At 48.2% G+C, this 27,043-nt stretch overlaps 10 protein-coding genes across 10 annotated transcripts; 4 read left to right on the top strand and 6 right to left on the bottom strand.

The window, feature by feature from the left end:
* Window positions 1-2,323: 2,323 nt before the first annotated feature.
* On the bottom strand, window positions 2,324-3,352 carry F5Y00DRAFT_227052 (mitochondrial import inner membrane translocase subunit TIM21). The gene is made up of 4 exons (XM_048006424.1): window positions 2,975-3,352; window positions 2,735-2,919; window positions 2,630-2,684; window positions 2,324-2,579 (listed from the first exon to the last, which is right to left on the bottom strand). The coding sequence occupies exons 1-4, from the start codon at window positions 3,233-3,235 to the stop codon at window positions 2,388-2,390; spliced, it is 693 nt and encodes a 230-aa protein (XP_047868510.1). The 5' UTR covers window positions 3,236-3,352; the 3' UTR covers window positions 2,324-2,387.
* Window positions 3,353-3,559: 207 nt separating this feature from the next.
* Window positions 3,560-5,674, top strand: F5Y00DRAFT_227054 (GTPase-activating protein ZNF289). The gene is made up of 4 exons (XM_048006425.1): window positions 3,560-3,774; window positions 3,840-3,975; window positions 4,055-4,972; window positions 5,038-5,674. Exons 1-4 carry the CDS (start codon window positions 3,703-3,705, stop codon window positions 5,376-5,378), a joined length of 1,467 nt encoding a protein of 488 aa, XP_047868511.1. The 5' UTR covers window positions 3,560-3,702; the 3' UTR covers window positions 5,379-5,674.
* Window positions 5,675-6,170: 496 nt separating this feature from the next.
* Window positions 6,171-7,781, bottom strand: F5Y00DRAFT_258430 (Ribokinase-like protein; the record flags this gene model as incomplete). The annotated part of the gene is made up of 2 exons (XM_048010704.1): window positions 6,171-7,324; window positions 7,694-7,781. The coding sequence occupies 2 exons, from the start codon at window positions 7,779-7,781 to the stop codon at window positions 6,171-6,173; spliced, it is 1,242 nt and encodes a 413-aa protein (XP_047868512.1).
* A 629-nt stretch (window positions 7,782-8,410) lies between these two features.
* On the top strand, window positions 8,411-10,898 carry F5Y00DRAFT_227058 (adenylate cyclase associated N terminal-domain-containing protein). The gene is made up of 3 exons (XM_048006426.1): window positions 8,411-8,798; window positions 8,922-10,038; window positions 10,117-10,898. The coding sequence occupies exons 1-3, from the start codon at window positions 8,755-8,757 to the stop codon at window positions 10,558-10,560; spliced, it is 1,605 nt and encodes a 534-aa protein (XP_047868513.1). The 5' UTR covers window positions 8,411-8,754; the 3' UTR covers window positions 10,561-10,898.
* A 14-nt stretch (window positions 10,899-10,912) lies between these two features.
* F5Y00DRAFT_176097 (acyltransferase ChoActase/COT/CPT) lies at window positions 10,913-13,806 on the bottom strand. The gene is made up of 4 exons (XM_048004932.1): window positions 13,289-13,806; window positions 13,164-13,215; window positions 11,428-13,090; window positions 10,913-11,341 (listed from the first exon to the last, which is right to left on the bottom strand). Exons 1-4 carry the CDS (start codon window positions 13,367-13,369, stop codon window positions 11,215-11,217), a joined length of 1,923 nt encoding a protein of 640 aa, XP_047868514.1. The 5' UTR covers window positions 13,370-13,806; the 3' UTR covers window positions 10,913-11,214.
* Window positions 13,807-15,045: 1,239 nt separating this feature from the next.
* F5Y00DRAFT_258433 (glycoside hydrolase family 16 protein) lies at window positions 15,046-17,581 on the top strand (the record flags this gene model as incomplete). The annotated part of the gene is made up of 8 exons (XM_048010705.1): window positions 15,046-15,146; window positions 15,218-15,435; window positions 15,487-15,595; window positions 15,643-15,712; window positions 15,765-16,043; window positions 16,094-16,206; window positions 16,265-16,624; window positions 16,690-17,581. 8 exons carry the CDS (start codon window positions 15,046-15,048, stop codon window positions 17,579-17,581), a joined length of 2,142 nt encoding a protein of 713 aa, XP_047868515.1.
* A 398-nt stretch (window positions 17,582-17,979) lies between these two features.
* On the bottom strand, window positions 17,980-19,503 carry F5Y00DRAFT_176122 (Metallo-dependent phosphatase). Its single transcript, XM_048004933.1, has 3 exons — window positions 18,648-19,503; window positions 18,499-18,580; window positions 17,980-18,444 (listed from the first exon to the last, which is right to left on the bottom strand). The coding sequence occupies exons 1-3, from the start codon at window positions 19,172-19,174 to the stop codon at window positions 18,076-18,078; spliced, it is 978 nt and encodes a 325-aa protein (XP_047868516.1). The 5' UTR covers window positions 19,175-19,503; the 3' UTR covers window positions 17,980-18,075.
* Window positions 19,504-19,584: 81 nt separating this feature from the next.
* On the top strand, window positions 19,585-22,497 carry F5Y00DRAFT_227062 (DUF590-domain-containing protein). Its single transcript, XM_048006427.1, has 4 exons — window positions 19,585-20,952; window positions 21,002-21,110; window positions 21,165-22,152; window positions 22,204-22,497. Exons 1-4 carry the CDS (start codon window positions 19,969-19,971, stop codon window positions 22,286-22,288), a joined length of 2,166 nt encoding a protein of 721 aa, XP_047868517.1. The 5' UTR covers window positions 19,585-19,968; the 3' UTR covers window positions 22,289-22,497.
* A 317-nt stretch (window positions 22,498-22,814) lies between these two features.
* On the bottom strand, window positions 22,815-24,223 carry F5Y00DRAFT_176138 (uncharacterized protein). The gene is made up of 2 exons (XM_048004935.1): window positions 23,267-24,223; window positions 22,815-23,096 (listed from the first exon to the last, which is right to left on the bottom strand). The coding sequence occupies exons 1-2, from the start codon at window positions 23,699-23,701 to the stop codon at window positions 22,848-22,850; spliced, it is 684 nt and encodes a 227-aa protein (XP_047868518.1). The 5' UTR covers window positions 23,702-24,223; the 3' UTR covers window positions 22,815-22,847.
* Window positions 24,224-25,028: 805 nt separating this feature from the next.
* F5Y00DRAFT_176131 (Pex12 amino terminal region-domain-containing protein) lies at window positions 25,029-26,566 on the bottom strand. The gene has a single exon (XM_048004934.1). It carries the CDS (start codon window positions 26,411-26,413, stop codon window positions 25,124-25,126), a length of 1,290 nt encoding a protein of 429 aa, XP_047868519.1. The 5' UTR covers window positions 26,414-26,566; the 3' UTR covers window positions 25,029-25,123.
* Between the last annotated feature and the right edge of the window lie 477 nt (window positions 26,567-27,043).

Genomic DNA, 27,043 nt, shown 5'->3' on the forward strand with positions numbered 1-27,043 from the left:
TGAATATTAGAATAAATGTTTCTATATAGAACAAGGAAATACTGTTATACGATGATCAGGCGCCATATAGTCCTAATGAGATACTATATTAATATCCTCTATATTTGTTCTAAAAATCAGTTCCAACTTTACGTGGTTTGCCGAAGAATAGTATGTACGTATCACAAACAACCCCGGACTTTTCTCCGTTAGCGTTTTATGTGGATTGTATATGTTTTCATCCTCTATCTCTTGTGATACAATGTCTTACAAGTTAGAAACTTGACCGAATTAGGGATCGTCTGCTTAAGGCCATTGCAGATCGTTTGTGAGCGGCAATTCTACTTCATTGAAACAGATACGAGGTACTACGGACATCGAGAACGGGATTGTCGAAGTTATTATTAGAGATCACATTACTTAAGCTAAACACCTAAAGATCCCTTGAACAGTAACTCAGATAGTTTAACCATATTACATGAAATAACGGCACGTTAAGGAAGAGTACATATTTCCGTATGTACCTAGGTAGGCAGGTATAACTCGGCACTTCCGATAAGAGTTAGAAACGACATAGCTGAAAGACTATCCATATATGTGGTAGTGTTAATAAATATACTCAGGTCTCTCAGCTGTTACTTATATTCTAATATTTCATTGTCGGCACACATCTCATAGAAGATTGATAACAATACAAGTTCTCAGCGTAAAAGTGGAGGCACGGATTCAGTAGCCTATATTTTCTCAACTAGGTAAGAGAACTCGTTAAGTATTAACTGAAATGCAGTTAGAAATAAGCGTATCTTAAACACATATCAATCTACATAGTATAAATTGATATGGGAAGTATATTCAGTAACATCTAAATATATTGGCTGTTAAGGGGCAAGAGCACGGATTACGTAATCCAATTCAGTAGGTAGTCATCCACGTAGAAAATCTCATGGCTTATAAAAAGAGATAGATATATAACTATATGCTCTATTTAACTAGGTACCTATTGGCAGACTCGTGGTTTGCTACTATATTCTACAGGCGCCATGAACATGAAAATTGGAGGATAGTCTTAAGTCGTACTACAACCAAAAGGAACTATCTTCCACGATTTAATGTTGCTACCTTATTATTCAAGATAGCCTTCATTAATATAGTTATTCTAACAGAAATTACAACTAAGAGAAATATAAGAGTTTAGTTATAAGTATTTAGCCGGAAGAATCTTCTTGTTAGGAGACACCTCTAATCATTTAACAGAGGCCAGCCTACTCCTTACTAATTTTTAGGATATAATTATACTCAACTGCAACCTACAAGAAATAACGATGGCCTTGGAAGATAGAGATATGGGAAGCAATCTAACGCAGTTATCAATCTGAAAAACCACTAACTTTGTTCGTATTCTACTTAGTAGGACTTCGAGTTTGCCTCGTTGTCATATTTACAGGTGTATGTAGTTATCTTATATGAGCATAGGCCTTTCAAATTGAATGAGATACGGCCTAGCTGTCGTAGTTACTGGCCCGAAGGGAAAATGTTTCTCTGCCTGATCGGAGTATAGCCTTGAGTTTTTGTTACTTATATGAACAGTCTTTCTATTATTGCTAGGGGTAACCGCATGATTATCAACTGGCTCTACAAGGCTGGCTATGCTAACGTATTTATGCATTCATGTAAGAGATAGCTAGAACTTACTCTCTTAGTTAATTAATGATTACTCTTACTATACTCATATGATACTTTCACTGACACAGTGACCTTGGCATGGCACTTGCACTGTAGCTCCTTTTTTTGGTGAGTCTTAAGGCTGCCTACTATAAGCCTGTTATTGAGCATGAATGTAAATATTGGTTCCAAGAGAAAATGAAGTGCTGTAATAGTATATTAGAATACCGGCTTACCATTTAGTAACAGGCACTCACTGCTGATCCACCCATGTGTAGGTATGCGTTAGATATTTAGGTACCTAAGACAACTAAAACATCCAGGGCAACCCCTATTTTAAAATATTCAAGAGTATTCCGTGAAGCCATTGGACATTTCGCGATTACGAAAATTTAGATTCATTTGAGCTACTGAACGGGCAAGTAAGAGGGATACTGTTCTGAGAGTATTATATACGTAGAGCAGAAAAGAGCTTTTTCGTCGTTATATGAATACGGAAGAAGCGGCGGAGAGAATGGTACACAATGAGTCTAAATGCACTTGTGTTGGAATATATAATTCAAGAAAGATAATTTGAACTTATAAAAGCAGTTCCAAAAGTAGATGAAGGGCACCTAACTTGAATCTTCATAGAAGAACGCCCACGGAAGCCTAGTCACCTCCTAGTTACTTTGGGACACGATTTACTTGAACGGTCGTTTCGATATCTGTTAAGCTAACAAGGGAGGTGATATATACAATACACCCTATTTCCAGTTCACTCCGAACAGTTTGAAATTCCTCTTCCCTTCACCCGCAGGCTTAGAATCGGCGTTCTCTAGGTAAATCCTCGAATGGCCCGTGATGTCAATACAGAAGTACTTGTATTCAAAGTCGTCGCGGTTGGCATATTTTATTAGATGCGCATTCACCACACCGTTATTTAATGGTCCTTCAACCTATACGATGTTAGGCCCGTTAAACCCCACAGTTGAGGAAGTAGACTTACATAAAAGTGCATGATTAGATGCTGGTTACCTTGTTCATCCTTATACTGGGTTGACCTAATATCGTTAGCTAGATAATAGACAATTCTACTTGAAGGGTATCATACGAAATCGGGCGGGCGCGGCGCCACTTATTCATAGTCTCTTCGCCGTGTGCTATGATTTTTTTACTATCGCCAAGCAGCCGTACGCATTCCGGATCCTTCTTGATTCGGTCGACGGCTCGGTTGAAGTAGGCAGTTTTACTATCAGGGGAGAATACGTCCGTATAGAGGAAATAGCCAACACCTCCCTAATTAATAATACCTTAGCATACTGTTAAGTGATGCGATAGACGGGAGCTATACCGTCAAAACCAAACCAACTACGACTAGGCCGAAGTTGAAGGTTTGCTGCGTGGCACGCGACGCCTTCTCACCGACGGAGAGCTCACTCCAAGGTACGAATCCATTGTCGTTGAATGGCGTTACAGCTCTCCTCTTGGAAGCAGCTGAAGCAGCTGAATTGGTTGGTTGGCTATGATGAGTAGCGTAGGTACGATAGGCAATTGTAGGTTGTAATCGTGGGATGATAGTAGGAGAACCGAATGACCGGATTGGGAGCTTCATTACGGCGGTCTTAAGTCCATCGGTACTTGTACTGTCGATAAGATTGCTTTTTGTGATGGGTTGAAGCTTTGCGCTTTGCGACAGAGAGAGAGAAGCAATGAATGGAGCTTTAAATTGGAAGTTAGTTGAAGCTTCTGCAAATGCGCCGTAATGTGGGTACCTACGGCCCCACTCAACTACCGTACCGTTGAACGGAGGAAATTTAGCACTATTCTAGTTCTAGACTAGCCCTATTTTGTTTAATAGCATGTGGGTCCAGTGGCCCATTCTTTTGAAGTTGGCATTTCGCGAAATCTGGCCGAACTCCCTGATTTCAACGTCGACTTTCGACTTTCAACCGCCAGCCTATCCCCCTTTTTTCTCCTCAGCACGTCGAATAACAACGAACAACGACGTCTTCCCCCTACGCCTCAACACCTCTATATCCTATACTGTGCATCCTGCCCGAACGGGGCTTAATCAGCAAGATGAGTGCGCTTGCAAGCAAGCAACAATCGCAGAAGATCTTCGAGAAGTTGAAGACCAAGTCAGCAAATAGGGTGCGTGATAAGCCACTTATCGTCGCGATGAATACGTGTTTTCAATTACTAACGCGCACCCAAAGATATGCTTCGATTGCGGCCAGAAGAATCCGACTTGGACCTCGGTACCCTTTGGCATTTACTTATGTCTCGACTGTTCCTCTAACCACCGAAATCTCGGTGTCCATATCTCCTTTGTCCGCTCCACCAACCTTGATCGTACGTCGCTTTCACGAGTTTAGCCTCGAGTCCCAGGTTCCCAGGTTCCAATAAAACACAACGCTAATAATATATACAGAGTGGCAATGGGATCAATTGCGTATTATGAAAGTTGGCGGCAACGAATCCGCCACCAAGTACTTCCGCGCAAATGGCGGTAGCGCCGCACTCGCTAGCAAGGACCCAAAGACCAAGTATCAGTCTAATGCCGCGACCAAGTACAAAGAGGAGCTTAAGAAGCGGGCCGCACGAGACGCGCTCGAGTACCCAGACGAGGTCGTCGTCACTGACGTGGCTGGAGAAGGTGCCGATGGGAGTGCAACTCCTTCTAGTGAGCCAAATGACGACTTCTTTTCTTCATGGGACAAGCCGTCCATCAAGAGGCCTACGCCGCCTATCTCGCGAACTAATACGCCGCCCGTTGTCGGCCGCACTGCCTCCCCATTTCTCAACGCCGGTGCCAACGGCAAGGAGATTTCCAGGTCTTCATCCCCTCTATCTAAGTCTGACTCCGCATCCGATGCCAAACCTGCTGCCAGTCGAGTCACCACCTCTGCTGCACTTCGCAAGACAAACCCCTCAGCGCCTCGCAAAGCCAACGTTCTGGGCGCAAAGAAGACTACTACTAAACTTGGAGCAAAGAAGGTTACAGGAGATATCATTGACTTCGACGAGGCCGAGAAGAAAGCTAAGGAGGAGGCCGAGCGAATTGCGAAATTGGGCTACGATCCGGAAGCCGAAGAGGCCGAGGTAAAGCAGACCACTGCATCCAAGACGGAAGCTTCCAACGTCGTCTCACCCACGCCAGTGAATCCGCGTGGATACGGATCCGGTCACTCTCGCGAGAAGTCGGCAGCCGAGGTTGAGAGGTTAGGCATGGGTGTAGGAAGATTAGGCTTTGGACAGGTTGGAGGTGGCAAAGCCGCCGCCGGCGCCGCGCCCAAGAAGAACGCCGGTGGATTCGGCTCGGTTGGACCAGTCAAAGCAACTACCGAAGGTAGGTTCCATCATTTTTACAATCGTGTTTACCGTTTGGCAATAACGTACTAAAATGTCTACTAGATGACGACGAGCGTTATGCCCGAAACAAGTTCGGTAACCAGAAGGGAATTTCCTCAGACGAGTTCTTCGGAAAGGGCTCTTTTGATCCTAACGCCCAGGCCGAGGCAAAGACGCGTCTGCAAGGATTCGAAGGTGCTACAGCTATTTCGTCCAACGCGTACTTTGGTCGGCCCGAGGATGAAGATCCCGCGGATGACTACGGCGACCTCGAAACGGCTGCCAAGGATTTCGTCCGCAAATTCGGTATTACCGCCGGCGATGATTTGGATAACCTCACAAGCGCGTTAGGCGAAGGCGCTACTAGACTCCAGGGCGCTATTCGTAACTACTTGAACGGTTAAGTGATCTACCTACCTAAATAAAGGACAGTAGTTAGAAAAACGTAGCGGGAACTTCAATATCACAAGCGGAGAAAGAAAAGCTGGATTCGGCCTCTACACTATCGATGGGATTGGCGGGTCTTAGGAGGCGTCGTGGTGGTGTCGCTATCAAGCTAGCGCTGAGACCTGTATAGGAGATGGTCGGTCGGATGGTAAAAGGGCTGTTACGAATATAAACGGCTTTGCCAGCCCACGACTTGGACGTTATAGAGCAATTGGCACGGTACGCATAGTAATGAAACTTGATTATATACCTACCTACCTAGGTACCTACCTAGGCACCTAACATATTGCGAATTTGGCGTGACGTATGTCAGAAAGATTTATAGGGGGCAGTTAGAAGATTTGTCTAGGTTAATAACTCGGCCGTCGACTTTTAACGCGATTATATTAAAGGTTCAAGTGCTTATAATCTTGTAGCTGTTACTCATTTCTAGTCTAATCAACCCGGCAGTATAACAATCCGTCGCCACTCTAGACAGGTAAAAAGATAAAAAAAAATAAAAAAAGTCGTAACCAGACCCCTGACGTGATTGATTGATTGACTGTTGGATCTATACCAAGCCACACATACCCGCTCTCATTTTTCTATTACCCTCGCGTCTCCGCAAGACAAACAAACATCAGATCCTTGAATTCATCTAACCTTAGGTACCTAACCCTCCCGTCTATACATCCATCCATTCGTTCCCCCTTTCACTTTTCCCTCTCCTTCCGTTTTTTGGTATTTCCTCACGCTATGTAGTTCGCTAGCTAGCTAGTGAAAGCCAGCCTATCCTTGAATTCTTGGAACCTATCATCGACGCGGACTCCGTTCCACGTTTCGCCGCCTTCCGTCATCCCTAGCGTCGGCGTGCCGACTTGCTCGATGGCGAAGCTGGCCGCGACGCTGCCCCACGCGGCTGCCTCTTCGAGGCTCTTCCCCCTGGCCAAGGCGACGGCTAGGGCGCCGAGGAAAGTATTGCCGCCGCCGGTAGGGTCGACGACGCGGTCGGGAGAGCCGGCGTGGTATGCGGGGAGCCAGCGCTCGACGCCCGGGTCGACTTCGATTTCCTCGCGGGCGACCATGCCCTCGGGGTCCTGCAGGAGCCCCGCGAATAGCGCCTCCATGTCCGTATCAGGCTGCAAGCCGCCATGTAGCAAAGCGGAAGGCTTCTTGCGCTTCGGCTGCTTGCCGGGGACTTTGCGCTTTCGCCCGCCGTTCCGCGCTAGGTAACAGCCCTTCTCGCCGGCGCGGACCACGATGGCGAAGGACTGCAGCGGCATGGAACCTAACAGCTGCTCGCAGGCGCGCTCGATAGCTTTCGTACTAATCTCACCCGTTTCTGGGTCTAGCCCCGAGTCGCCCATAAAGCCGGCTAGTTCGGAGTGGTTTGGGCTCATAACGTCGATGTGAGGGAGGGTGTTAGTACAGTTTAATAGCTCGTCCGAGGTACACAGATCCGGTACGGGCTCCCAGATGAAGATAGGCCTGGGTAAGGGGCCACCATCTGCGCTGCTCAGACCGCTCCGCCTAGCGCGGATCTCGGTCACGAGTTCGCGGCACCGAGTCGGCGAGCAGATGAGATGAAAGGAACGGGAGGCGAGTAGAGTTGGCGTGAGATCCTCGGCGGTCAGGCGCTTCTTGGGGGTCATATAGCGGAAGGCACGATTCTGATGCTCGTCATAGCCATTCCAGCCGCGTGTAGTAAGACGCTCGGGCGTAGGCCGGATCAGCACGGAGGTCTCCCAGGTGGATATGAGGTCTTGTAGGGCTTCCGGGAAGTCGGAACCTTTGTCGATGATCCAACCTACAGTGTTTGAGAGCGGCGGCGGTGAGAACAACCGTGCCCCTAGGGCGGAGTAGGTGCCGGCACCGCCGAGGATATCTCTTACCGGGGGTTGCGGCGGCTGATATTCAATTTCATCTTGAGATTTAATTACGTTAGTTAGAGTGTAAGTTAGAGTGTATTGGTTAGTTTTAGAGCATAGCGATACTGGTCAAATATCACCGTGGATATCACCGTGGCGTATGCTCGAGAATTCGAATAGTAACATGTCCCAAGTCCATGTCCCAAGCGTACTTAAAGTTTAAGTAGTATCATAGCTTTCCGTTGATCGATCCCACTTGGTCCAAATGCAGTCAACCGATCCGACCCTCAGGTGCCACCAAAGCACCAAAGCACCAAAGCTTTGGCATTCACGATCACGGGTCGATGGATGACGACGAGCGGATCCAATGAGAAACGAGTACCTGTTCTCGAGAGACGAAACTAAGGAAGGGGGATGTACCGTACCTATAATAAACATTCCTAAGGTGACGAAGTCTATCTCTTGAGAAGGCGTCTCGCCATCCTCGGTTTTGGGCACATTTTGGTCATCCATAGCTTATCCTTCTGTCTCTCTTTTTTCGAGTCTTAACTTAATATTTCTAATTCTCCTCGGATGACTGTTAGGTGTCATATCATGTCATGTACGATATCATACGGTCGGTGTAGATTTTGGAGTGCATGAACCTCAACCCTAGACCGCCCTCTTTAAATGTGGCAGTGGTAGTGAGTAATAGTTATGTACCGTTAAGAAGGTTTGCGCCTCAACGGTCAAGGGAATATTTGATAGGCAGAAAAGAATCGACCAGGCTGAGCTTCTGCATGCAGCCTCACTTTTTGACGGTTGTTTTTCATATGAAATTTGTTGGTTTCTTGGTTTTCGGGTGGGATGTAAGTTACAACATTCGAGTTGTATGGAATGTGAGGTAGCTAATAAATTATGTATCAAATTATGTATCTACCTAAGGTACACCACTGTACACGCTTTCGTTTAGGTCGTTTGGAGGGACTACACTAGTGTAATGCCTGCAGGTAAAATGCATCTATAACCAATCAACATTACAATAGCATGGACCCACCTATACTATTTAGGATAAGAGACCAATCGCGTTTGGTAAGGGGAAGCCTGGAAGGTGAAAAAGGGTACGTATCCATCCCCTGTTGGTAAAGCTTCAATCGTGCAGCTTCTTGGCCGTTGTCTGAATTTCGATTTCGAATTTCCTACTTTTATTATTGTTGGCCTCGTCGTCATCATCTCGATTATTTCTCCTGCCTTTCATACTTAGGCATCAGCATTTTACATACAAGCACATAAATCTCTGCTCATACTAAGTTGCTAGTTCGACTTGAGTATTGTTCGTTCCTTTCTGTATCGAATTAAAGCGCCCATCTATATCGCGAGTTCAACGTTGTCTCCCCCTCCCCCCTCCCCCTGATCGAAGCTTCGAAACGTCGTAACGTTGTTTAAGTCCTAACTTTAGAAATCCTTAAGCTGCAACTGTCACTTTCAGCTAGGCGCAACTGCCAATATGGCTCAGAACCATATACATAATTTAGTTACTCTAATCAAGAGGTATGTTGTGTTATGTACCTCCTTATGACAAGTTGACAAGTGTTATGCATCCTCGGCATCTTAGCTCTTATATCTACCCCATCTGCAGCTGAGATCTACTGATATTCTAACTCCCAAACTTAGGCTAGAAACTGCTACTACTCGCCTGGAGGATATCGCTTCGTCGACGATAGAACTACCTCAAGCTGTCCCTGCCCTCACGGCTACAGTCGCAACCCCCAGTCCGTCTCACACGTCGAGCCCTATAACGCAGCAGGCTATCACCGCGCCGTCCCCTCCTGCACCGGTGCAAGTGCCTCAAGAGCCTTTACCCGAGTCTATTGAAGAATTCGATGCTTTCATCGATCAGTCGGTTGATAAATATGTCAAGGCTAGCAACAAGTTAGGCGGCTTGATCGCCGAACAGGCTTCTAAAGTCTTGGAGGGGTTCAAGCAGCAGCGCCGGTTCCTGCTGATATCTACCAAGGCTAAGAAGCCCGACATAACGGGATCGGAGATGGTCGTCTACCAGGAACTGCTCAAGCCCATCAACGAGGCCCTCATGGCCGTCGGCAGCATTAAAGAGTCCAACCGCGGTTCTGATGTTTTCTCCCAGCTAAGCGCTGTTTCAGAGGGTATCATGGTGCTAGCTTGGGTCACAGTCGAAAACAGGCCGTACAAGCATGTTGAAGAGTCTCTGGGATCAGCGCAATTCTTTGGGAACCGAGTGTTGAAGGAGTACAAGGACAAGGATACCGACCAGGTTGAATGGATCCAGTCCTTCTATAAAGTATTCCGTGATCTTGCCGACTACGTTAAGCAATATTTCCCCAACGGTATCCCCTGGAACCCGTCCGGACAGCCCGCCTCCGAGGTCGCCAAGTTACTGGAGTCCGCTCCGGCCACTGGTGCTGCATCTCCGCCGCCCCCTCCTCCCCCAGCTGCAGGTGGTGCCCCGCCGCCGCCACCCCCGGGTCCGCCGCCTGTTCTTCAGATCAAGGATCAAGCCGCGTCCTCCAAGCCAGAAGGGATGGGCGCAGTGTTTAGTGAATTAAATAAGGGCGAGAGCGTGACCAAAGGCCTCAGGAAGGTCGACAGGTCAGAAATGACACATAAGAACCCGGCGCTGAGGGCAAGCTCGACCGTCTCGGATTCCTCCGCCAGGGGCAAGAGTCCCGCGCCCGGGAAGAAGCCGAAGCCCGAGAGCATGCGCCTGAAGAAGCCTCCCAAGAAGGAGCTCGATGGCAACAAATGGTTAATCGTACGCGTCTCCCCTCGCCTCTTCTTCTACTAGAGGTTTATTTACTCCCAAGTGTCACGGAAACTAACAGCCCACCAGGAAAACTTCGAGAAGCACCCCGAGCCGATCGAGATCGAGGCCGAGATGTCGCACTCGATCCTGATCAGCCGATGCAACCAGACAACCATCATTATAAAGGGCAAAGCAAACGCGATTACAGTCGAGAACACGCAGCGACTTAGCATCGTAGTCGACTCTCTCGTGTCCACCGTCGACGTGGTCAAGTCGTCCAACTTCGCCCTCCAGGTCCTCGGCACTCTGCCCACCGTCCTGCTCGACCAGCTCGACGGCGCCCAGATCTACCTCAGCAAGGAGAGCTCTTCCACCCGCATCTTCTCCTCCAAGTCCTCCGGCATCAACATCAACGTCGTCGCCGGCCCCGACGACGATTACAAGGAGATTCCCCTCCCCGGCCAGATCTGCTCGTATTACGACGAGGCCAAGGGCGACATGGTTAATGAGATCGTCGACCACGCCGGTTAAGGGGTTATAGGGGTTTGTGCCCTGTGTATGTACCTACATAGGTAGGTAGGTACATATATGCATACTTAGGTCATGGGCAACTGTGGAAAGTAGGATTGGATTGTGCAGCTCGTTTCGATCTACGTAAGGCCAGATACGTTTGAAAGCACGTTCTACCGGGGGTCGAGAGCGCGGTTGAAGAAAATTAAAGTAGTGTAAAGCCAGGATATACCCGGGCGTACTCGCGACCTCTGGGTGTCTACAGTTCAGTGCCTACCGTATCGCCTAAATAGCATGTCGTATTTAAAGCATTCACAACTAGAAATATTCTCATATTTAAACATAAGAATTGAAATAGACCATCAAGTTATTGCGTGACTTGTCTTCTTGAATTCTTAATTTATTCCACAAAGCTACACGTTAGGTAGCTACTAAAGCTAGCTTCTAGGTACATCATATAGAATATCCACCAACACCGATCCGATGCTTTACACTAGAAACCTAGGTAGCGAAACCAACCACAACTGTCGGGGAGAAATGCTCAACGCGCCAACAAGTTGCGCGACTGCATGTACCTAATATATATATGGGGTGAAAGACGGTAACATATCATATCTTCTATTCCTCTCGCTAACGACATAGATAAAAGCGCACGCAGAAAAGGGCCTATATTCCTTACAGCTTAGCCTTGGGCGGCTCGATGGTAGGGAGAAGTAGGTCGCGGAGGTCGTTAGCGGCCTCGTTGATGTAGTAGCTCATCTTATCGCTGCCGAGGCCCTTGGACACGATGTTGAAGTTGAGACTGTTAAGAGTAGGTACGTTAGCATTTTTGTCTCTTGCATATATATATATGGGCGACTAAAAAAGAAAAATAATAATAAAACTCACCTGTTCTCGTTGATCATATACGCAATTCCGAACCCGTCATCGATGACCTGGCTCCAGCCGTAACCATTAAAGAACTCGGAACTAAGTTGGCTGGTAGACAGGAACCAGGAGCTGCTGTAGGCGTAGGCCGGATCCTTGTAGATGGCAGGGAGATCCTCGCCCGGCTCGAGCAACTTCTTAAGGCCGAAGAGGTGGCGGTCGACGCCCTTGCCGTCGGACGCAGCGCTGATGTACTCGATATGCGCCGCGACGGCCTTGCGGAACAGGTCCGCGCGGTCTTTCTCAGAAACCTCGGGGTCGGCCATGGCGTTGCAGAAAGCGACGCTCTCGTCTGAGACGGTGCGACACGTCTCTGTACGCCCCTGCTGGAAGCGCCGGGTTGCGGCAGACTCGTACGTTGGTCGGTTCTTGCCGTACATCTTGTGGTACGCCAGCTGGATCACCATCTGCACATACGCGTCGGGTGAGCACTTGAACTTCTTGATCAGGCCCTTGCCGTAGGCCTGGTAGGCCTGGACCGCGAGCTCGTGCTTTCCGATAACCTCGTTGAAGTCTCGGATCGCGCGGTCGATCTCTGCCTGCACATCCTTTGTGACTTCAAAGTCGACTGGAGTTGGCTCGGGTAGGCTGGATCGCACCGACGGGTCGCTGAAGTCAAGCTTGTTGCCGAAGATGACATCGTTGACGTAGTCGTTCAACCGGTGTGTGGGTGTGCCGTCCATCATGCTATGCTCGCCCAGGAAACCGGACGTACCGTTGTCGTTCACAATAAACTGTAGGGGCTTGTCATACCATCGGTTCTGGCCGTCACCGTGCCAGTACTGGTGTGCGCGCTCCTCGAGAGTAACTGGCGAAGCATCGTCTAAGCACACAACGAAAGAGGCGGATTCAATGGCTTCGATAGCCGCCTTGTTCTTAGGCGAAGCGTCTAGCAATACCTTGCGCGCGTCCGTCCAAACATCCCTGTTCTCGGAAGTGAGAGCACCTACTGCAGGGGCGCCCTTTGCAAGGTCATAGATGCGGGCGAACTGCGACTCGAGCTCAGAGGTGTTGAGCTGCTTTCCGTCGACTTCGTGGGCAACCTTGAAGAATTGGTTCTTTCGAATGACAATAATGTGCTTGTGGTCCTTAGGGTCATATTTGACAGGGTGATCGGCAGGTCTCGCTGGTACGCGGCTGGTGTTGAACATCCACTTGTAGCTGTCCATGCAAATCGGCAGTTTCTTCATGTATTCAGGTTCGAGCGAGCCTGTGTCAACTTGCTTCTTGAATTCGAGCGCAGCGGTGGTCAGGGCCGCGGCGCGCTTTGCGGGGTTTCTCCGCCGTCGGTCATCTCGGTGAGAGTAGAAGTAGCTGACATAGGGAACAACGGGGTCTCGATAGCTTAGGTACGCTGCGTCGTTCCACCACTCGTATAACCAGTTCTTGTTATTGGGGTTTTCACGCCGCGCGATCAGTTTCTCCTGTAGCTTCCGTCCTACACCCCCAGGTTTTATGAATTCGTCGACGGCCTTCTTACTTGCGGCATATTCGACGGGGCTTAACAAGGGATGTAAGCTCTTTACGTAACGGGCGGCCGTCTCTTCGAGAGTCGGGACCGGTAATCGGGGAAGCGAATCTTGGAATCGGAGCATTGCGCCTTTTGACTTGTCCTCCACATACCCTATGCCGTTTTGTTAGCAATTATGAATTATGAAAAGTCGAGTCGCCTTCTCTCTTGCGCTTATAGAACTAACCTGCGGGGAGGGAGCTGTTGCTCCGTCTCGCTGCCGGCGCCATTAATATACTCTTTATAGTCGATAAAGGTTAGCTTTGCGCTGTTACTCGATGATATTCAAAGATTAGGATTCAGAGCACGCACCTTGGGTGTTATACTTTGTCTTATCACGGGTATTCTCAGAGCGGTAGCCTGTGCCCGACTCTTTGCCAACGAACTCAACATTACCAAAGGTGTTGTCTCTGAATACAGAGTAGAATACGAAATGAAAAAGGGAAAAAAAGAAAGCAATGACCAACAAGCTAGGTCGTACTAAGGCTATCTCGCGAGTCGTGGGTACTATGTAATGTAATCAAAGGAACCGCGGTATGATGCGGTACTAATGGTGTCCTTGTAAGTGTGGAACCTAGGCTATTTTCCTTGAACGGGGCTCCGTTAATGGAGTGTTGTTAATTAAGGGAATTAAGGGAATTACATAAAGGCGGGCTGGCGGGTTAAGAGTACCCTCAACTTCGTACCTACTACCAGCGGTTAGCCGATAAACCGTAGCTGCTTCAACCGCGAACCTTAACAAAATGGCGTCGGCACTGCGGCACTGCGGCAGTATGTCAGTAGTGTATGTCCGGAAGGACGCAAGCTACAGCCGCATCTGGAAATTGGCTGTGCAAAGTGGATTGCTTCGGCTGCCAGATCCCCGATGCCGAGGTAAATCGAATCTATGGATCTCTCGTTCCCCAGATTTACGTACCCAACTTATTTTAACGCTTTAACCGCGACTCGCGGGAATTTATCTTGTGGCTTGGCCTCACAAGATCAATTGTCAAATGACCTAACCCCATAAACCGTTAGCCACACCCTGTTGATTTCCATTTTCACATGCAAAGCGCATTTCGCATCCGATCCACATCGCGCTGCTGCGTAACGCTTACTTACTGCTTCATATGATTTCGAAATATTCTAGAACGATGCGACCCAGATGTTTGGTTTATTAGACTTTGAATTGATTGGATGGATACCATTACACGGACCAGACCTGCATATAGAAGATCTAGCTCACAGTTGAGCGTTTGTTATGTTCACTCAGATCTATCTGTATTGAGTGCCAAGCGAAATGCAAGCAACTCGACAAGTTCGCTTTTCGATCCTCTCCCTTGAAAACCAACAGCAAAGATCTAAGAACGGTCTTGATTAGGTGAAAAGGCTATGCGATGGCATTATGGTATTCTAAATGTTATATTATCCACCTATTGTTCTGTTGAGTGGCACAAGGAATGGAGATCCGTGCTTGACGCGTGGGAACATGGAATCTTATTTATCTATACATGAAAGGTATTGAGTTAGTTCAACATATTTCAAAAAGATTATACTTCAAGGCTGATTAATCAATCTATTTTTCATATATTGAAGTCGATATTGCAATCTTCAAGAGACTATCAATCATTTAACCTCTACGTAATATTAAAGACCCAGTAATGAAGATGACGAGAAGTCTTCACGAGCAAGTCAGCATCTTAGCTAGACCTGAGACTTTTCTCCGCGTTGCCAGAGCATCCATGTCTCACCCGCGTTAGCTATAGCTTCCGCTGCAACTTCAGGTCTTATTAGCATTCTCAATCCCACTACCGCGTCTTTGTTGTATAGACATTCCACCAAAACCGCGACCATGGCTATCTCAACCATTTGCTTCAAATGCTTCAAATACGGGCTTGAAGTCCTTCGTTTTAGTCTTCCAATCCCAGGCCAGGTCGTTTCTTACAGTTCATTCTTTTCTCTGCTAACAAGCTTAGTCACTCTTTTACCACCACCTTCTCTTCTTACTTCGCTCTTTTCTGAGTCTTCAAGTCGCTCCTTTACTTTATATTTGTCATTCTGGACATTCGTTTGGGATAATAGTCGCCGCAATGGCAACGGGATATTCACTCACTACGCATTATGCCGGCCAGGGGCTGCTTGATAGCTTCAGTTTCTTTACCGGGAACGATCCCAGTCATGGCTTTGTTGAGTATGCATCCGTGTCCAACTGTTATGGAATAATGTTGTCTTATATATACCTATCTAACTATATTGTAATAGTTATCAAAGCAAAGAGGAAGCTTTAGCTAAGAACCTGGTTTCCGTTGAGAGCGATTACAATAGCGTGAGACTCGGTGTTGACTCAAACAATACATATTCGAGCAGCGATAAGGGGCGCCCAAGCGTACGGCTAACGAGCGATGATGCCTTTACCCACGGCCTTTTTATTGCGGATATCTATCATATGCCGGCGTCGACATGCGGCACTTGGCCTTCCTGTTTGTTCTGATTATCCCACCTATCGTAGTTTGATCTGACATGTTCGTTAGTTTGGGCTTTCAATAACCAAGAAAACGGAGCGGAATGGCCTTCGGGAGGTGAACTAGATATTATAGATGGCGCCAACACCGCTCAACGAAACTTATACTCTGCTCATACGTAAGTACATCTATCTACAAGCCATGAAGCCCTACTAAGTGGAGCAGAACTACAGGATGCAAATCTCCCAGTGCTGGTTTCACTGGAAAGCAAGGTCGAGCAAACTGCTCACCAACAGTAAGTCAAGTGTGATAACTGTTGCAGGACATAGCTAATACGTAGAACTTAGCTTGATAACACCGGCTGCGATACCGTATCCCCTCCATCCGATACTACTTCATATGGCGATGCCTTTAACGCCGAAGGCGGCGGCGTGTACGCTCTAGAGTGGGATTCTGAAGACCTGAAATTATGGCATTTCCCACGCTCTACGATTCCCGATAACATCGTATACGCTCACGTCCTAGGACCAGACCCCTCGACCTGGGGACCACCACAGGCCGTTTTCGGCGGCTCTTCTTGTAGTCCTGATGAATACTTCTTCAACATGAGTCTCGTGTTAAATATAGTAAGTTTGCATCACTGGTAAGGCTACAATATACTCATACGGGGTAACAGAACTTCTGTGGCGATTATGCAGGCAAAATCTGGGGTAAAACCGACCAATGCAATCGTCTCGCCCCTACGTGTGAGGAATTCGTTGCCGGGAATCCTGATAGTTTCCAAAACGCGTAAGTAATCATATAAACTACCTAAGGAGTGTCGTTTAGGAGCTAAGTGTAATGGAAGTTACTGGGATATCAATTTCATCGACGTATATCAAATGGGACCGTTGTCAGACTTAACGATACCGCCCCTTTCCATAAACGCTACATCCACCAGTATTTCATCAGCACCTAGCGAAATAGAGACAACAACCAGCGTAGTTCCAACCCATACCCGCACCATCACGTTATCCACGGTAAAGCCTACCGAGACCGGCGGGGTCTCGACACATCCAAGGGATATTAACGGCCACACTCTTCTCGGGTGTTTCCAACCCCACGCGACCTACGAGTCGTTTTCTCAGGTTAGATCGTCGGCAGATATGGACAGCAAAGCCTGCGTGTCTGCTTGTGCCGGACACAAGTATGCCGGTGTGCAGGGCGAGTAAGTACCTAACCTAACACATCAAGCAACATACTTGTCATCGGTTATACTAACCCGCATCACAGCACATGTTACTGCGCCGATACACTCGAAGAAGCAAGCGGAGTCGAGAATGAGCAATGCAATACGCCGTGTCCTGGAAACGGACATGAAGTCTGCGGCGGCCTCGTCAACCCTGCTTCTACACAAGGTCCACCTAGCCACTCTCTCCCGACGAATTCCTCTGCATCAGCACCTCAACCTCACCACCATACCTCCTTGGACAACATCCTACTAACCGTCTACGGAAACCTATCCAACGAACCAGCGCCTCCAGCCGCACCCGCAATGGGCGGCCGCTACGACGACCACGACCACGACTACCACCCGTCAGTAAAGCCAGCGCATAACGCGCCGGTAACAACAGACGTAACCATAACATACACAACCGTATGTGCCTCGAACCCAGCAAAACTAGTAGAAGTAGAATACCACACAACAGTAACATACGCCCAATGCACCTGCACCAGCACCAAATCCCAACCCGAACCAGCCTACCCGACGACAACAAACGTCCCTCCCCCTCCCCCAGCAGCAGCCCTCGCCGCCATACCCATGAAGATGTACAAGGCAACATGCCACGCGTGCGGTCCGCACGGCGAGAGCACCGTGACGCTCACCGTGCCGAACGCCGTGTATACCTCCTCCCAGGCCGTCGTTACCGCTACGGCCGTGCAGACCGTCATTCCCCTCGTCAGCAACGGGACTGGGACTGGTCTCGCGAACGGGACGGCCGCGGCCGTGGCGATGGCTACTTTGACTCCCCCGCCTCCACCGAGTCCTCGACCTACTAGCAATAACGTAAAACCCCTCGTGGCTGCTGCGGCTCCTCGCAGCGAGACTTTGAGCGCCGCGCAAATTGTTGGCTGGGGCGTGGCGGCGTGGTTTGGTCTGTTTGGGATTATGCTTGTCTTATGATGAAGTCTACTTACTTTCTATGTTTCCTTCCATTGTCTAATTTCATTTCTTCGGGTTGGTCAGCTGTCTACGTTTCCTTTCCTTGGGCTCTCTTGTATAACGTGTATGATGCGGAGTTTATGGAATTGGGGGAGGTCTGGCGTGATAACGATGACGAATTTTTAAGGATTCGGGTTTATAGGCTTTTATGCTATGTTCGATTACCGGCTAGCCCGTGTCAATACCCAGTAAACACTTTTCTTAACTATCAAATACAATATTATCTTCGTCCTCTATTTCGGTATTCACAAATGTCGCTTTAAACTTTTCAACCTATATCCAAACCGGCACGGTATTCCGTTATTAGTCCAATAACTATTAATCTCCCGTAAACTCGGGTATGACGGCATCAAGCCCCTGAGATATAAACCCGCCTGTCAACTTAGGATGTGGGTTTAATTACCACTTGGATGCTATTCCTTGCCAATAAGCCTTCACGTAGCCCTCCTATGATCTCAAATTGTGATCGTTATAGGGGCCTTTCTACTCAATTTCCCCGAAGTCCCGTTCTGCATACCAGCATTGATCAGGATGCTCCGGTTTGCAACTCCTCCGAGGAATAGCCAGTGCCATAAAATGCTAGTGACGCCGTAATACAGCACCCTGTATACATCCAGCCAGGCCCGGTAGTCGAGTACGTTGTAAAACAACCCTGGCTTCGGACGAGACATGGCTCTCTCGTACTGCTTTTGACACTCATCCCAGAACACGTGCTGCAACCCCCGGCCACAGTGGACATGGCCAAACATGTGCACTTTGGGCTTTTTCCGCCATATCTCTCGAAGTAGATGAGGACAACCAAGAGACAGATCCAGATGATGTTTCTAAACCGATATATTTAGATACAGTTGTTGTAACTCACAAGGGTGCTTACTTACTGGTGGAGTATGCGTAACAAGAATATCCGTATCTATGGGCACGGTGTCTTCCCACGGGTTTTGGTACGATGCGTATTGGAATCTGTAACAGTAACTTATATTTAGAAAGCATATCCAAACACCATAAAAAGGGGCTGGCTTATACATACGCATTATCGGGCCCACCGCACTCAGGTATATCAGGGGCACCGTAGATGTTCAATTTCCGCCCCTCCTGAAAGTTAAGGGTGATAGATTGGTGCTCAAGATAATGTATTGTTCTCATATCAACAGAATCACCACGAATCTTGTCTTCCTCCGTCCTAGAGCTAATATCGAACCAGCTATCGTGGTTACCACAGACAACAATCTTGTGCTGGTGTGGTAAAGAGGCCAGCCAGTCGATTTGTTTTTGAATGGAGGCAGCTTTACCGTCATTCACCAGGTCACCGCAGTGGATTAATAGGTCGCCATTAGGAACATTTTGAACGATAGACTCATGCGTATCCGATAAGCACACAATCTTGATGGGGTGCTTTCCCCGTGGCGGTCTAGTTCGGTTACTGCGTAGCCATAAGACTATGTGGTATATGTAGAATATAAGCCCCTGAAGAGGCGCCTCTAGAAGCCAATCTAGTATCGTCGGACGCTCCCAGATGATGGGGCGGCGTAGGCCGAGCCGAACGAGCAGTGCCATGGCGATGGGATTTCTGTTTGCTGCTCTACGACTTATTGGGTAGTTGATGAGATATGAATGTTAAGGGTTAAATACCAAGGGGGTAAGAGTAGCATCGCTTTTTATCAAACAGACAAGAAGCAACATAGTGTCATAGCTATATCCCGGTTCCGAAGTTTATTTTAAAGTTGGACCTGACAGAGATGTCGTCGTGTTCCTGCCGCCGCAAAATGTAACAGCAGCAAGGATCCCAGCTAGCCTTAGAGGCCCATTCGGCACAGATCCCAGCGGAACGTGCTCGCTAATGACACCTACGAACCCTGTAAAAATGCGCTAAAGCTTGCTGTGGGCGACAAGTTTAAACTGTTTAGAGCAGTTTATAGCGCACATCACCCAAAAGTTTATCGCGGGGCATCTGGGCATTTACAGGGGACGCACGGGCCAAGGTGGCATGTCATCAATCTGTTCAATCCAAGTGGTCCCAATCGCATCAAATGCGAGATGACGTTGATCAACAACTTGATTTTATTGTTGCCGATTTTCCTTGATATCGGGCCATTCAGCTACACACATGTAGGCGTATGTAACACATGTACACTTACCAAATTTAATAGAGGATCACAATCTTATACACTTCCTACAATCGCCCCTCCTAAGAAACTTTTCATACCCTCGATTTTCTCTATTAATACTTTAATATCCCACCAAATCCAAATCCTAGACCTAACACATCACAATTAGTTGGGCGTCTATACTTGGGCAACTCAAGGCGAAAGGCCTCACCGAGCCGACATAACTACGACTATTGCCAGATCATGTCGAGCATCCGGTCTCTCTATGCCTCCGACGGCGGTCACCTCGGGGGCAATATGGACGTAGATTATGTCGTTCAGTACAAGGTTTCCAGCGACAGAGCTGAGGCCGCGGCTGGCTTCACTCAGCTTATTGAAGCCCTCACTAAGGTTGGGCTCGCTACAGAAGTTCGATACGGCGACGGGTCTTCCTTATTGGTCTTTGTTAAAGTAGCATCTGAGAAACATCTAACCAATCATATCTATCGCGAACGTGTTCAAGATTGGCTGTATGGCGTGCGCATTACCACCCCTAACAAGGACGTGGCTAAAGAATTCGCCGACCAACCTGTCACTGAAGCTGAGCGCCTGCGTACCGTTTACTTACTGATCACGAAGCCCAAGAACCAAGGCGGTGCCGGTATTGCGCCTAAGATTGGCGTATGGAAGGATGTGGAATCTATCTTCCCACTTCATAACCACGCCTTCAACCGACGATGGATTAAGCAATGGAGTACTAAGTACTTCCTAGACGACCGAGACCTCGACCAAATTCGCGATAAGTTCGGCGAAAGCGTTGCTTTCTATTTCGCCTTTATGCAATCCTATTTCGCATTTCTAATATTCCCGGCAGCATTCGGCTTCGGCGCTTGGCTTATCCTTGGTCAATATTCCTGGTTCTATGCTATTGTTAGCTCCCTCTGGTCTATCATCTTTTTCGAGTGGTGGAAGAAAAAGGAGGTCGATCTCGCCGTCCAATGGGGTGTTCGTGGAGTATCTCGTATCCAAAGGCCCCGAACGCAGTTTAAATGGGAACATGAAGCCATAGATCCCATCACCGGCGAAGCTGTGAAGGTTTATCCCCCAATGAAGAGATTGAAGACGCAGTTGTTGCAGGTTCCCTTTGCATTTGGCTGTCTGGCAATCCTTGGGGCTCTCTATGTCTTCTGTTTTTCTATCGAGATCTTCCTTACTGAAATTTATAACGGCCCATTCAAATCTTACCTGGTTTGTAGAACCTCCCAGTCGGGTGATATATTATCTAATGCGTTGCCAGACTTTCACGCCTACCATAATACTCACCGGATTACAACCAGCACTGTCGACTATTCTTAGTAGTTTTGCAGAGAAGCTCACTGATATGGAAAATTATGAGACGATAGACAGTAAGTGGAGTCTTCCGATATTCTCTGGTTTATATATCGTTGACATCTATATAGATCATCACGCCGCCCTTGTTCAAAAGTTATTCATTATTAACTTTATAACCTCTTATACCCCCCTTTTCTTGAGTGCATTTGTTTACATGCCCTTCGGGAACCTTCTCGTGCCATACCTGGATATTTTCAAGATCACCGCCGAACAATTCTCTAGCGAGGAGTCCATCACTACTCAGGGCTTTCAGATCAACCCTGATCGTCTGAAGAAGCAGATGATATATTTCACAGTAACAGCGCAAATTGTGAATTTCGGTCTTGAGGCTATTGTTCCCTACGTGAAGCGCAGGGCATTCAAGGAAGTTGAGAGAGTTCGATCCGAGGGTAAGGCCTCAGCATCCAGCGACGTCCCCGAAGAACACGAGTTCCTCGAAAGAGTTCGCAACGAGGCTCAACTTGACATATATGACGTTACTGTTGATTACAGGGAGATGGTTGTCCAATTTGGTTACTTATCCCTCTTTTCGGCGATTTGGCCACTTACGCCGCTTTGCTTCTTAATCAATAACTGGGTTGAACTCCGATCAGACGCCATGAAAATTGCTGTTAGCAGCAAGAGGCCTATTCCTTGGAGAGATGACTCAATCGGACCATGGCTTAACGCCCTCGGCTTCTTATCTTGGTTTGGAAGCCTCGTGAGCTCCGCCATCGTGTATCTCTTTAGTGGTGATTCCGAGGGCCCCGGCGGCGACCCGTCCAACATTGCTGCGTGGGGTCTCTTATTAAGCATACTCCTTTCCGAACATGTCTATTTAGCCGCGCAATTCGTGGTTCGATACGCATTGAAGCAGATGGATTCCCCCGGGCTTCAAAAGGAGCGAGCTGAGCGTTTTGCTATAAGGAGACAGGTGCTAGAGGAGAGCTTGGGGCCTGAAGCTATTGAGAAACCCCTGCCTCCCACACCACAAGTTGGGGAAAGGATTACCCGGGAGTCCTTAGAGGACCAAGCTCGTGAGATATCCACCGTAGGTGGAGGAACCCCTGAACAACTGTAAGTTTCTTCCAAGGCCCAACTAGAGAGCATTTATACTAATTTCTTCAGATTCTGGTTAAGACAGCAAGGGATGGATGAAACGATCCAAATAGGCCGTAATCTAATTTCACAGGCGAAAGCGGCCAAGAACTAGGTGCCTGGGCAACTTTGTATCACCTAGGAGGTTGTAGAAGAAGTCCTTGTAGTTGTGTTGTTGACTATAACGGTGAGCTTGGTGGCCGAGTAGTCGAAATTGGTGTTATAACCCAAACAATAGTAAATCATTATTCACGTACTTTACACTGTTATATAAGACAATTGTAATAATAGAAGACAACTCAGTAAGCTGCTGTCATTATCTACGTAAATATATGGTCTTCCCGAGAGATCGAAGCATATATTCCTCCTATAGGTTCCGATGTGCGAGACTTCGAAACACAAGTCAAAGGCATAAATGTATTGAAGTATGGGTTGATATATCATCTATCAAACTTTTAATAAGCCCACACCCCATCCAATACAAACCCAACCCATGCCGCTAAACAAAAAGGAACAGAAAGTCAATGTTTTCCGCTAAACCCGCCCAACAAGAATAGCTTGCTCGGTTTGTGTCTCCCATTCGTCTCCGGTAAGACTAACTTAAAATAAATAAAACTAAATAACTGTAGAATAACGAAGAAGAAGAAGAAGAAAAATAAGAATAAACAATCTAGTTAACACCGGCGCCAGACGTAGCTCCAGCTCTCAGAGGCAGTAGTATCAGGGTCCTTGCCGAAGTAGCCGTACTGAGCGCCGTCGGCCTGGAGAGCGACGCGGAAGTTGACGTTGAGCAGGCCGACGTCGCCCTTGGAGCTCGTGCAGGGCGAGTACACGACCTGGTCGTCGGGAACGGTGCTATGCGCCGTAACGTCTTGGCTCACGCGGCCGGTGCCGCTGTTGGCTAGGGAGCCCCTGATCGTGGCCTATGTGGACATGTTAGCTACCTAGGTAACTATCTCTACTACTTATTCACTTGGGTACTTATATCAAGTACAAGCGATAAACCTTCCTTTAAAATGGCAAAAGAGAAGAGAAAACGATAATAATAATTTTTTTATAAAAAAAAGGCAAAGTAGTTCAAAACAAAACATACCGTCTTCCCAGCATCCTCGCTCCAAAAGCTCGTAACGTAATAATCCAGCGCGGCGCCCGGGTCGAGCACCAGATGGCCCTTAACATACACGTCCTTGACGCCGACCTGCCAGCCGGCCGCGGACCCGGCGATGGACAGGTGGGCCTGGCAGTTGACGGATGCGTCGGCGGGTGCTCCGCCGGACGTGGTGCTGGTGCGCGCCTCGAACGAGTTCAGCCGCAGCGATATGTCGTCGAACCCGCCCGTGCGGTCGACCGCCGGCGAGGCCGACGGGCACCCGCTGCCCGAGTAGGATACCGATACGATGCGGGGCGGGGGCGACGGCGCGTCTTCTCGCGTGAGGAGGAGGAGTTGGGGTTGGGGGTTTGCGGCGGGTGCGGCGGGTGCGGCGGCGGCGAGGCTGGCGAAGATGGGGAGGAGGGTTGAGGTGCGCATTTTGGGGGTTCTTTTTGTTTTATATCGTGGGTGAGTTTGTTTGGATTTGGGATTTGGGTATAGATGAAGTTGGGGATAGAGATGGAGCTCTCGAGGACTTCTGATTAAAATATAGATATATATAAGGCAACTTTGCTTGTCCGTACGATTATCTGATGAGTACCTATGGAGATCTTCTATTCCAACAACGGGCGGACAATACGAGTCTTTATAGAAGACGCCTCGTCCAATACATCATCACATGAACATGAGATATCCCAGGAGCGCAACTCACGCATCAGCTCCGCGAAGCTAAAAAAGAAATCTCGAACGCCATCGACATCTGCAAATCGAAATCAAGACTGCCATTCTGGGCCAGGGTCCATGGCCCAGCCCTTTTCGATAATTTCGCCTCCTAATCAAGAATACCATCCCATTTCATCCCATTGCCATCACCTTACCTACCTACCTAGGTACCTACACGCGCGTCTGTCCGCCACTATCGCATCCAAACGAAGTAACAAATAACGGTAGCGAACTTCTTCGCTAATTCTCGCGAGCCCTACCAGCCAACGGTAAGAAGGTAGCTGGGGCGTGGGCACTTTAACCATATTAACCAGCTGCCCATCGCGTGTCCGGGAAAAAAGGTCGTTGGAGCCCCGGGGCCCTGAAGTAGTTAGGTGAGACTCTCAATCTTCCCACTAGATCCCAGCGCCCCGGGTAATAAGAAAAGAGACGGACGCTGCGAGCAGGGTATCCGTGATAGCAGCTGGTCTAGAATGCCTCGCTCAGTCCAGATGTCAGGTTTTAATTAGCGGTGCGCGAGACTGGGTCAGTCTAAGAAGCCTTTCGACCCAGTGCTCGGGCGTGCATTGTGGACAGTTTTGCATCGAAAGACTTGGTAACGAATATATTCCTAGTATATTCCTGGGCCCGTTCCGACGTGCTGCGTCGGCGACGAAAGCGTGGTGTTTATTTTCGCATCGAGTCTAGATCTCGTCTTGCTTCTATTTATGGAATGTGTCGTCGTGGCTCTAATCACCCTTGCCGGCGAGTAGAGCAAGCCTAGACCAACGTAATCGGTCCATTGCCGTCTGAATTGCTTGCACCATTGCAATTATAGACTATCGAGGAGCTTTGCAAATGATTGACAGCTCTTCTGGAGCCACCTGCAGGACCAATAGACGAGATTACTCGTTCGTTGTAAGAAGCTCTAGTCGGGATCCATGGCCTGTTGAAATAAAACCGGCCCATCTAGACGGATATCTTATGGTGATGGACCTTGATAAATATATGTCCTTCATTAATAGTATACCTTAAAGCCTCATGTTGTTCATCAGATACTCCGCCTAGGCTGTAGCTTTTTGTAGATGCTACCCCAGACGCCGGTGCCTGACCCAATGACACATGCAGTTGCAATATAATCCAGATCCCAAATCTTAATTAAACCATAATACGTCTTAGACCCTCCGTGCCGCCGAGGACCCGACGTCCTGTTACGGCACATCTACCCTGGCCGCTTTCCCACTTGCCGGCTTGATCGGCCATAAACTCTTCCTGTCTCTGATGTGAACCTTCGATCCACCTATGTATGCAGGCATAGCAGTAGACCACACCCGTCTGGCAAGCCGTCGCCGTCGTGATTTCGTCTTCGCAGATGGGGCATAGCTCAGAATCTTCTGGCGCAGGTACAGTGAAGATAGGGAGCATTGATGGAGTAGCAATTGGCGCATCCTCTGCTGACGGTATCTTAGGTCGTTCCTCTTCTTCCTTCTTACTTTTCTCGTCGTGACCCTTCTTCTGCGGTACCTTAACTCCCAGCGCGGATAAACCAGACACGACAGGTGGCGGTAGCTCGAGGTTCTCGGCAGCCTTCCTCGACAGCTGCTTCGCAAAGTCCGATGCGTACCACCATTCGAGGAACTTCAGCGCAAATATGCTGGTCGGTAGTAGGACTGACAAACTGCTTAACAACCTCGGTCCCATTATTCTGGGATTGAGGAGACTGGAGGCCGTAAGGGGCGGGTTTCCCGCCTTTGGTTTGCTTAGCGCCTCAATGGCCCGGAAATCTGCTTCATTCATCCTACGCATCCTAGTGCCGATGAGCCATAGGAATGGATTATGGTATTTACTGCCGTCGAATAGATAGGCTAGATTAAAGGCAATGATGCTGAAGTAGTAGGCGGCATGTACGCTTGGATAGATATTACGTATGAACCACTTGTAATAATGTAACAGTCGCTGCTTAAATGTCGGATTCGCAGGCATACGGGTATAGTTTGCACCGAGAAGGGCTCGTGGGGCTTCGATCTCGTGGCTCTCGTCCAGCTTCCGCTTTAGGTACGGGAGAGCAACCATAACAGCCAGATTCTTCCAAATATCCTTCTCGCTCAACTTAAGAGTTTCCCGTACCAGCTCCGGGGCGCGGGCGGTAGCACGAGGTACCTCTGCCTGCAGCGACTTTTCTCGTTTAAGGCCATAGAAGTGTTCAGTAAAGCTGCCGCCGCGTGTTCGTAAATAGTGGCGCTCGATAACGAGCATTGCGAGCGCGTAAAGCTCATCGAAGGAATTAAGGACACGTAGTAAATAACGGGGGTATCGATGAGTCGCGACGGTGAGAAGGTATCGTAATGTCGGTGGTAGAAGTGAGTTAAGCTGTTGTTCTGAAAGTAATTCAAACAATGAGGGTTTCTGGTCGTCAAAAGTGCCCCGAAGGGCTGTGACGAATTCCATCTTGGCTATTACTAGCGCGAGGTATGCGAGGTATGCAAGCTATACCTCAATTTTCTAGGTTGCTTGATTGTTAAGAGCAGAGCATGTTTTTGTAGGAATTTAAAATGTAGATTGAAGCACAAGCCGACAAGACACGACCCAATCCAAATAACAACTTTATCTATGGAAGTTACGAAGTACATTACTCGGTACAAGATCGACGAGATGCCGAGGTTGACGTAAAATGAAAGGAGCTCGGGCCATGATTACTGCTTACCTAATATAACCCCATAGCCTATCGGTACCTGCTGTTAGAATAACGTAAAAAGGATGGCGCACCTACCAGCATAATTGTTAGTAGACTACGCCAGTTATTTGACGCATTTCTGCTGTGCATACCTAGGTAGTGTATGTACCTAGGTTGACGTTAGATACAGCGATGGTATCAATCCTACGTCCTTTTCCCTTTTTATATAAGCCGTAATACATATCCTTTAAATTGTTGAATGAATTTCTATCATGTTTCTAATTTATAGCTATAGGTAGAATAGTCTTAATGCATACTTGAGCATCAACAAAATATATAGGAGGAATCATTGTAAAGCACAGCATACCTCTCCCGACTCCAACCAGACCGAGTTTAGAAATAGG

Source organism: Daldinia vernicosa (assembly GCF_022497035.1).
Source record: "Daldinia vernicosa strain CBS 139.73 unplaced genomic scaffold F5Y00scaffold_6, whole genome shotgun sequence".
NCBI classification, from domain to species: Eukaryota; Fungi; Ascomycota; class Sordariomycetes; order Xylariales; family Hypoxylaceae; genus Daldinia; species Daldinia vernicosa.

Coding starts and splice junctions, on each gene's coding strand:
- F5Y00DRAFT_227058 (XM_048006426.1), top strand. CDS start 8,755: ATGGCTCAGAACCATATACATAATTTAGTTACTCTAATCAAGAG. Junction 8,799..8,921: donor TTAGTTACTCTAATCAAGAG/GTATGTTGTGTT, acceptor TCCCAAACTTAG/GCTAGAAACTGCTACTACTC. Junction 10,039..10,116: donor ATGGCAACAAATGGTTAATC/GTACGCGTCTCC, acceptor ACAGCCCACCAG/GAAAACTTCGAGAAGCACCC.
- F5Y00DRAFT_176131 (XM_048004934.1), bottom strand. CDS start 26,413: ATGGAATTCGTCACAGCCCTTCGGGGCACTTTTGACGACCAGAAACCC.
- F5Y00DRAFT_227062 (XM_048006427.1), top strand. CDS start 19,969: ATGTCGAGCATCCGGTCTCTCTATGCCTCCGACGGCGGTCACCTCGGG. Junction 21,111..21,164: donor AAATTATGAGACGATAGACA/GTAAGTGGAGTC, acceptor ACATCTATATAG/ATCATCACGCCGCCCTTGTT. Junction 22,153..22,203: donor GGAGGAACCCCTGAACAACT/GTAAGTTTCTTC, acceptor TAATTTCTTCAG/ATTCTGGTTAAGACAGCAAG.
- F5Y00DRAFT_227054 (XM_048006425.1), top strand. CDS start 3,703: ATGAGTGCGCTTGCAAGCAAGCAACAATCGCAGAAGATCTTCGAGAAG. Junction 3,976..4,054: donor CCGCTCCACCAACCTTGATC/GTACGTCGCTTT, acceptor TAATATATACAG/AGTGGCAATGGGATCAATTG. Junction 4,973..5,037: donor AGTCAAAGCAACTACCGAAG/GTAGGTTCCATC, acceptor AATGTCTACTAG/ATGACGACGAGCGTTATGCC.
- F5Y00DRAFT_176097 (XM_048004932.1), bottom strand. CDS start 13,369: ATGTTGAGTTCGTTGGCAAAGAGTCGGGCACAGGCTACCGCTCTGAGA. Junction 13,216..13,288: donor GACAAAGTATAACACCCAAG/GTGCGTGCTCTG, acceptor TCGACTATAAAG/AGTATATTAATGGCGCCGGC. Junction 11,342..11,427: donor TATATGATCAACGAGAACAG/GTGAGTTTTATT, acceptor TACTCTTAACAG/TCTCAACTTCAACATCGTGT.
- F5Y00DRAFT_176122 (XM_048004933.1), bottom strand. CDS start 19,174: ATGGCACTGCTCGTTCGGCTCGGCCTACGCCGCCCCATCATCTGGGAG. Junction 18,581..18,647: donor TGCGGTGGGCCCGATAATGC/GTATGTATAAGC, acceptor TTACTGTTACAG/ATTCCAATACGCATCGTACC. Junction 18,445..18,498: donor TTGTTACGCATACTCCACCA/GTAAGTAAGCAC, acceptor ATATCGGTTTAG/AAACATCATCTGGATCTGTC.
- F5Y00DRAFT_176138 (XM_048004935.1), bottom strand. CDS start 23,701: ATGCGCACCTCAACCCTCCTCCCCATCTTCGCCAGCCTCGCCGCCGCC. Junction 23,097..23,266: donor GCGAGGATGCTGGGAAGACG/GTATGTTTTGTT, acceptor ATGTCCACATAG/GCCACGATCAGGGGCTCCCT.
- F5Y00DRAFT_227052 (XM_048006424.1), bottom strand. CDS start 3,235: ATGAAGCTCCCAATCCGGTCATTCGGTTCTCCTACTATCATCCCACGA. Junction 2,685..2,734: donor CGCCGCGCCCGCCCGATTTC/GTATGATACCCT, acceptor TAACGATATTAG/GTCAACCCAGTATAAGGATG. Junction 2,580..2,629: donor ATCTAATCATGCACTTTTAT/GTAAGTCTACTT, acceptor AACATCGTATAG/GTTGAAGGACCATTAAATAA.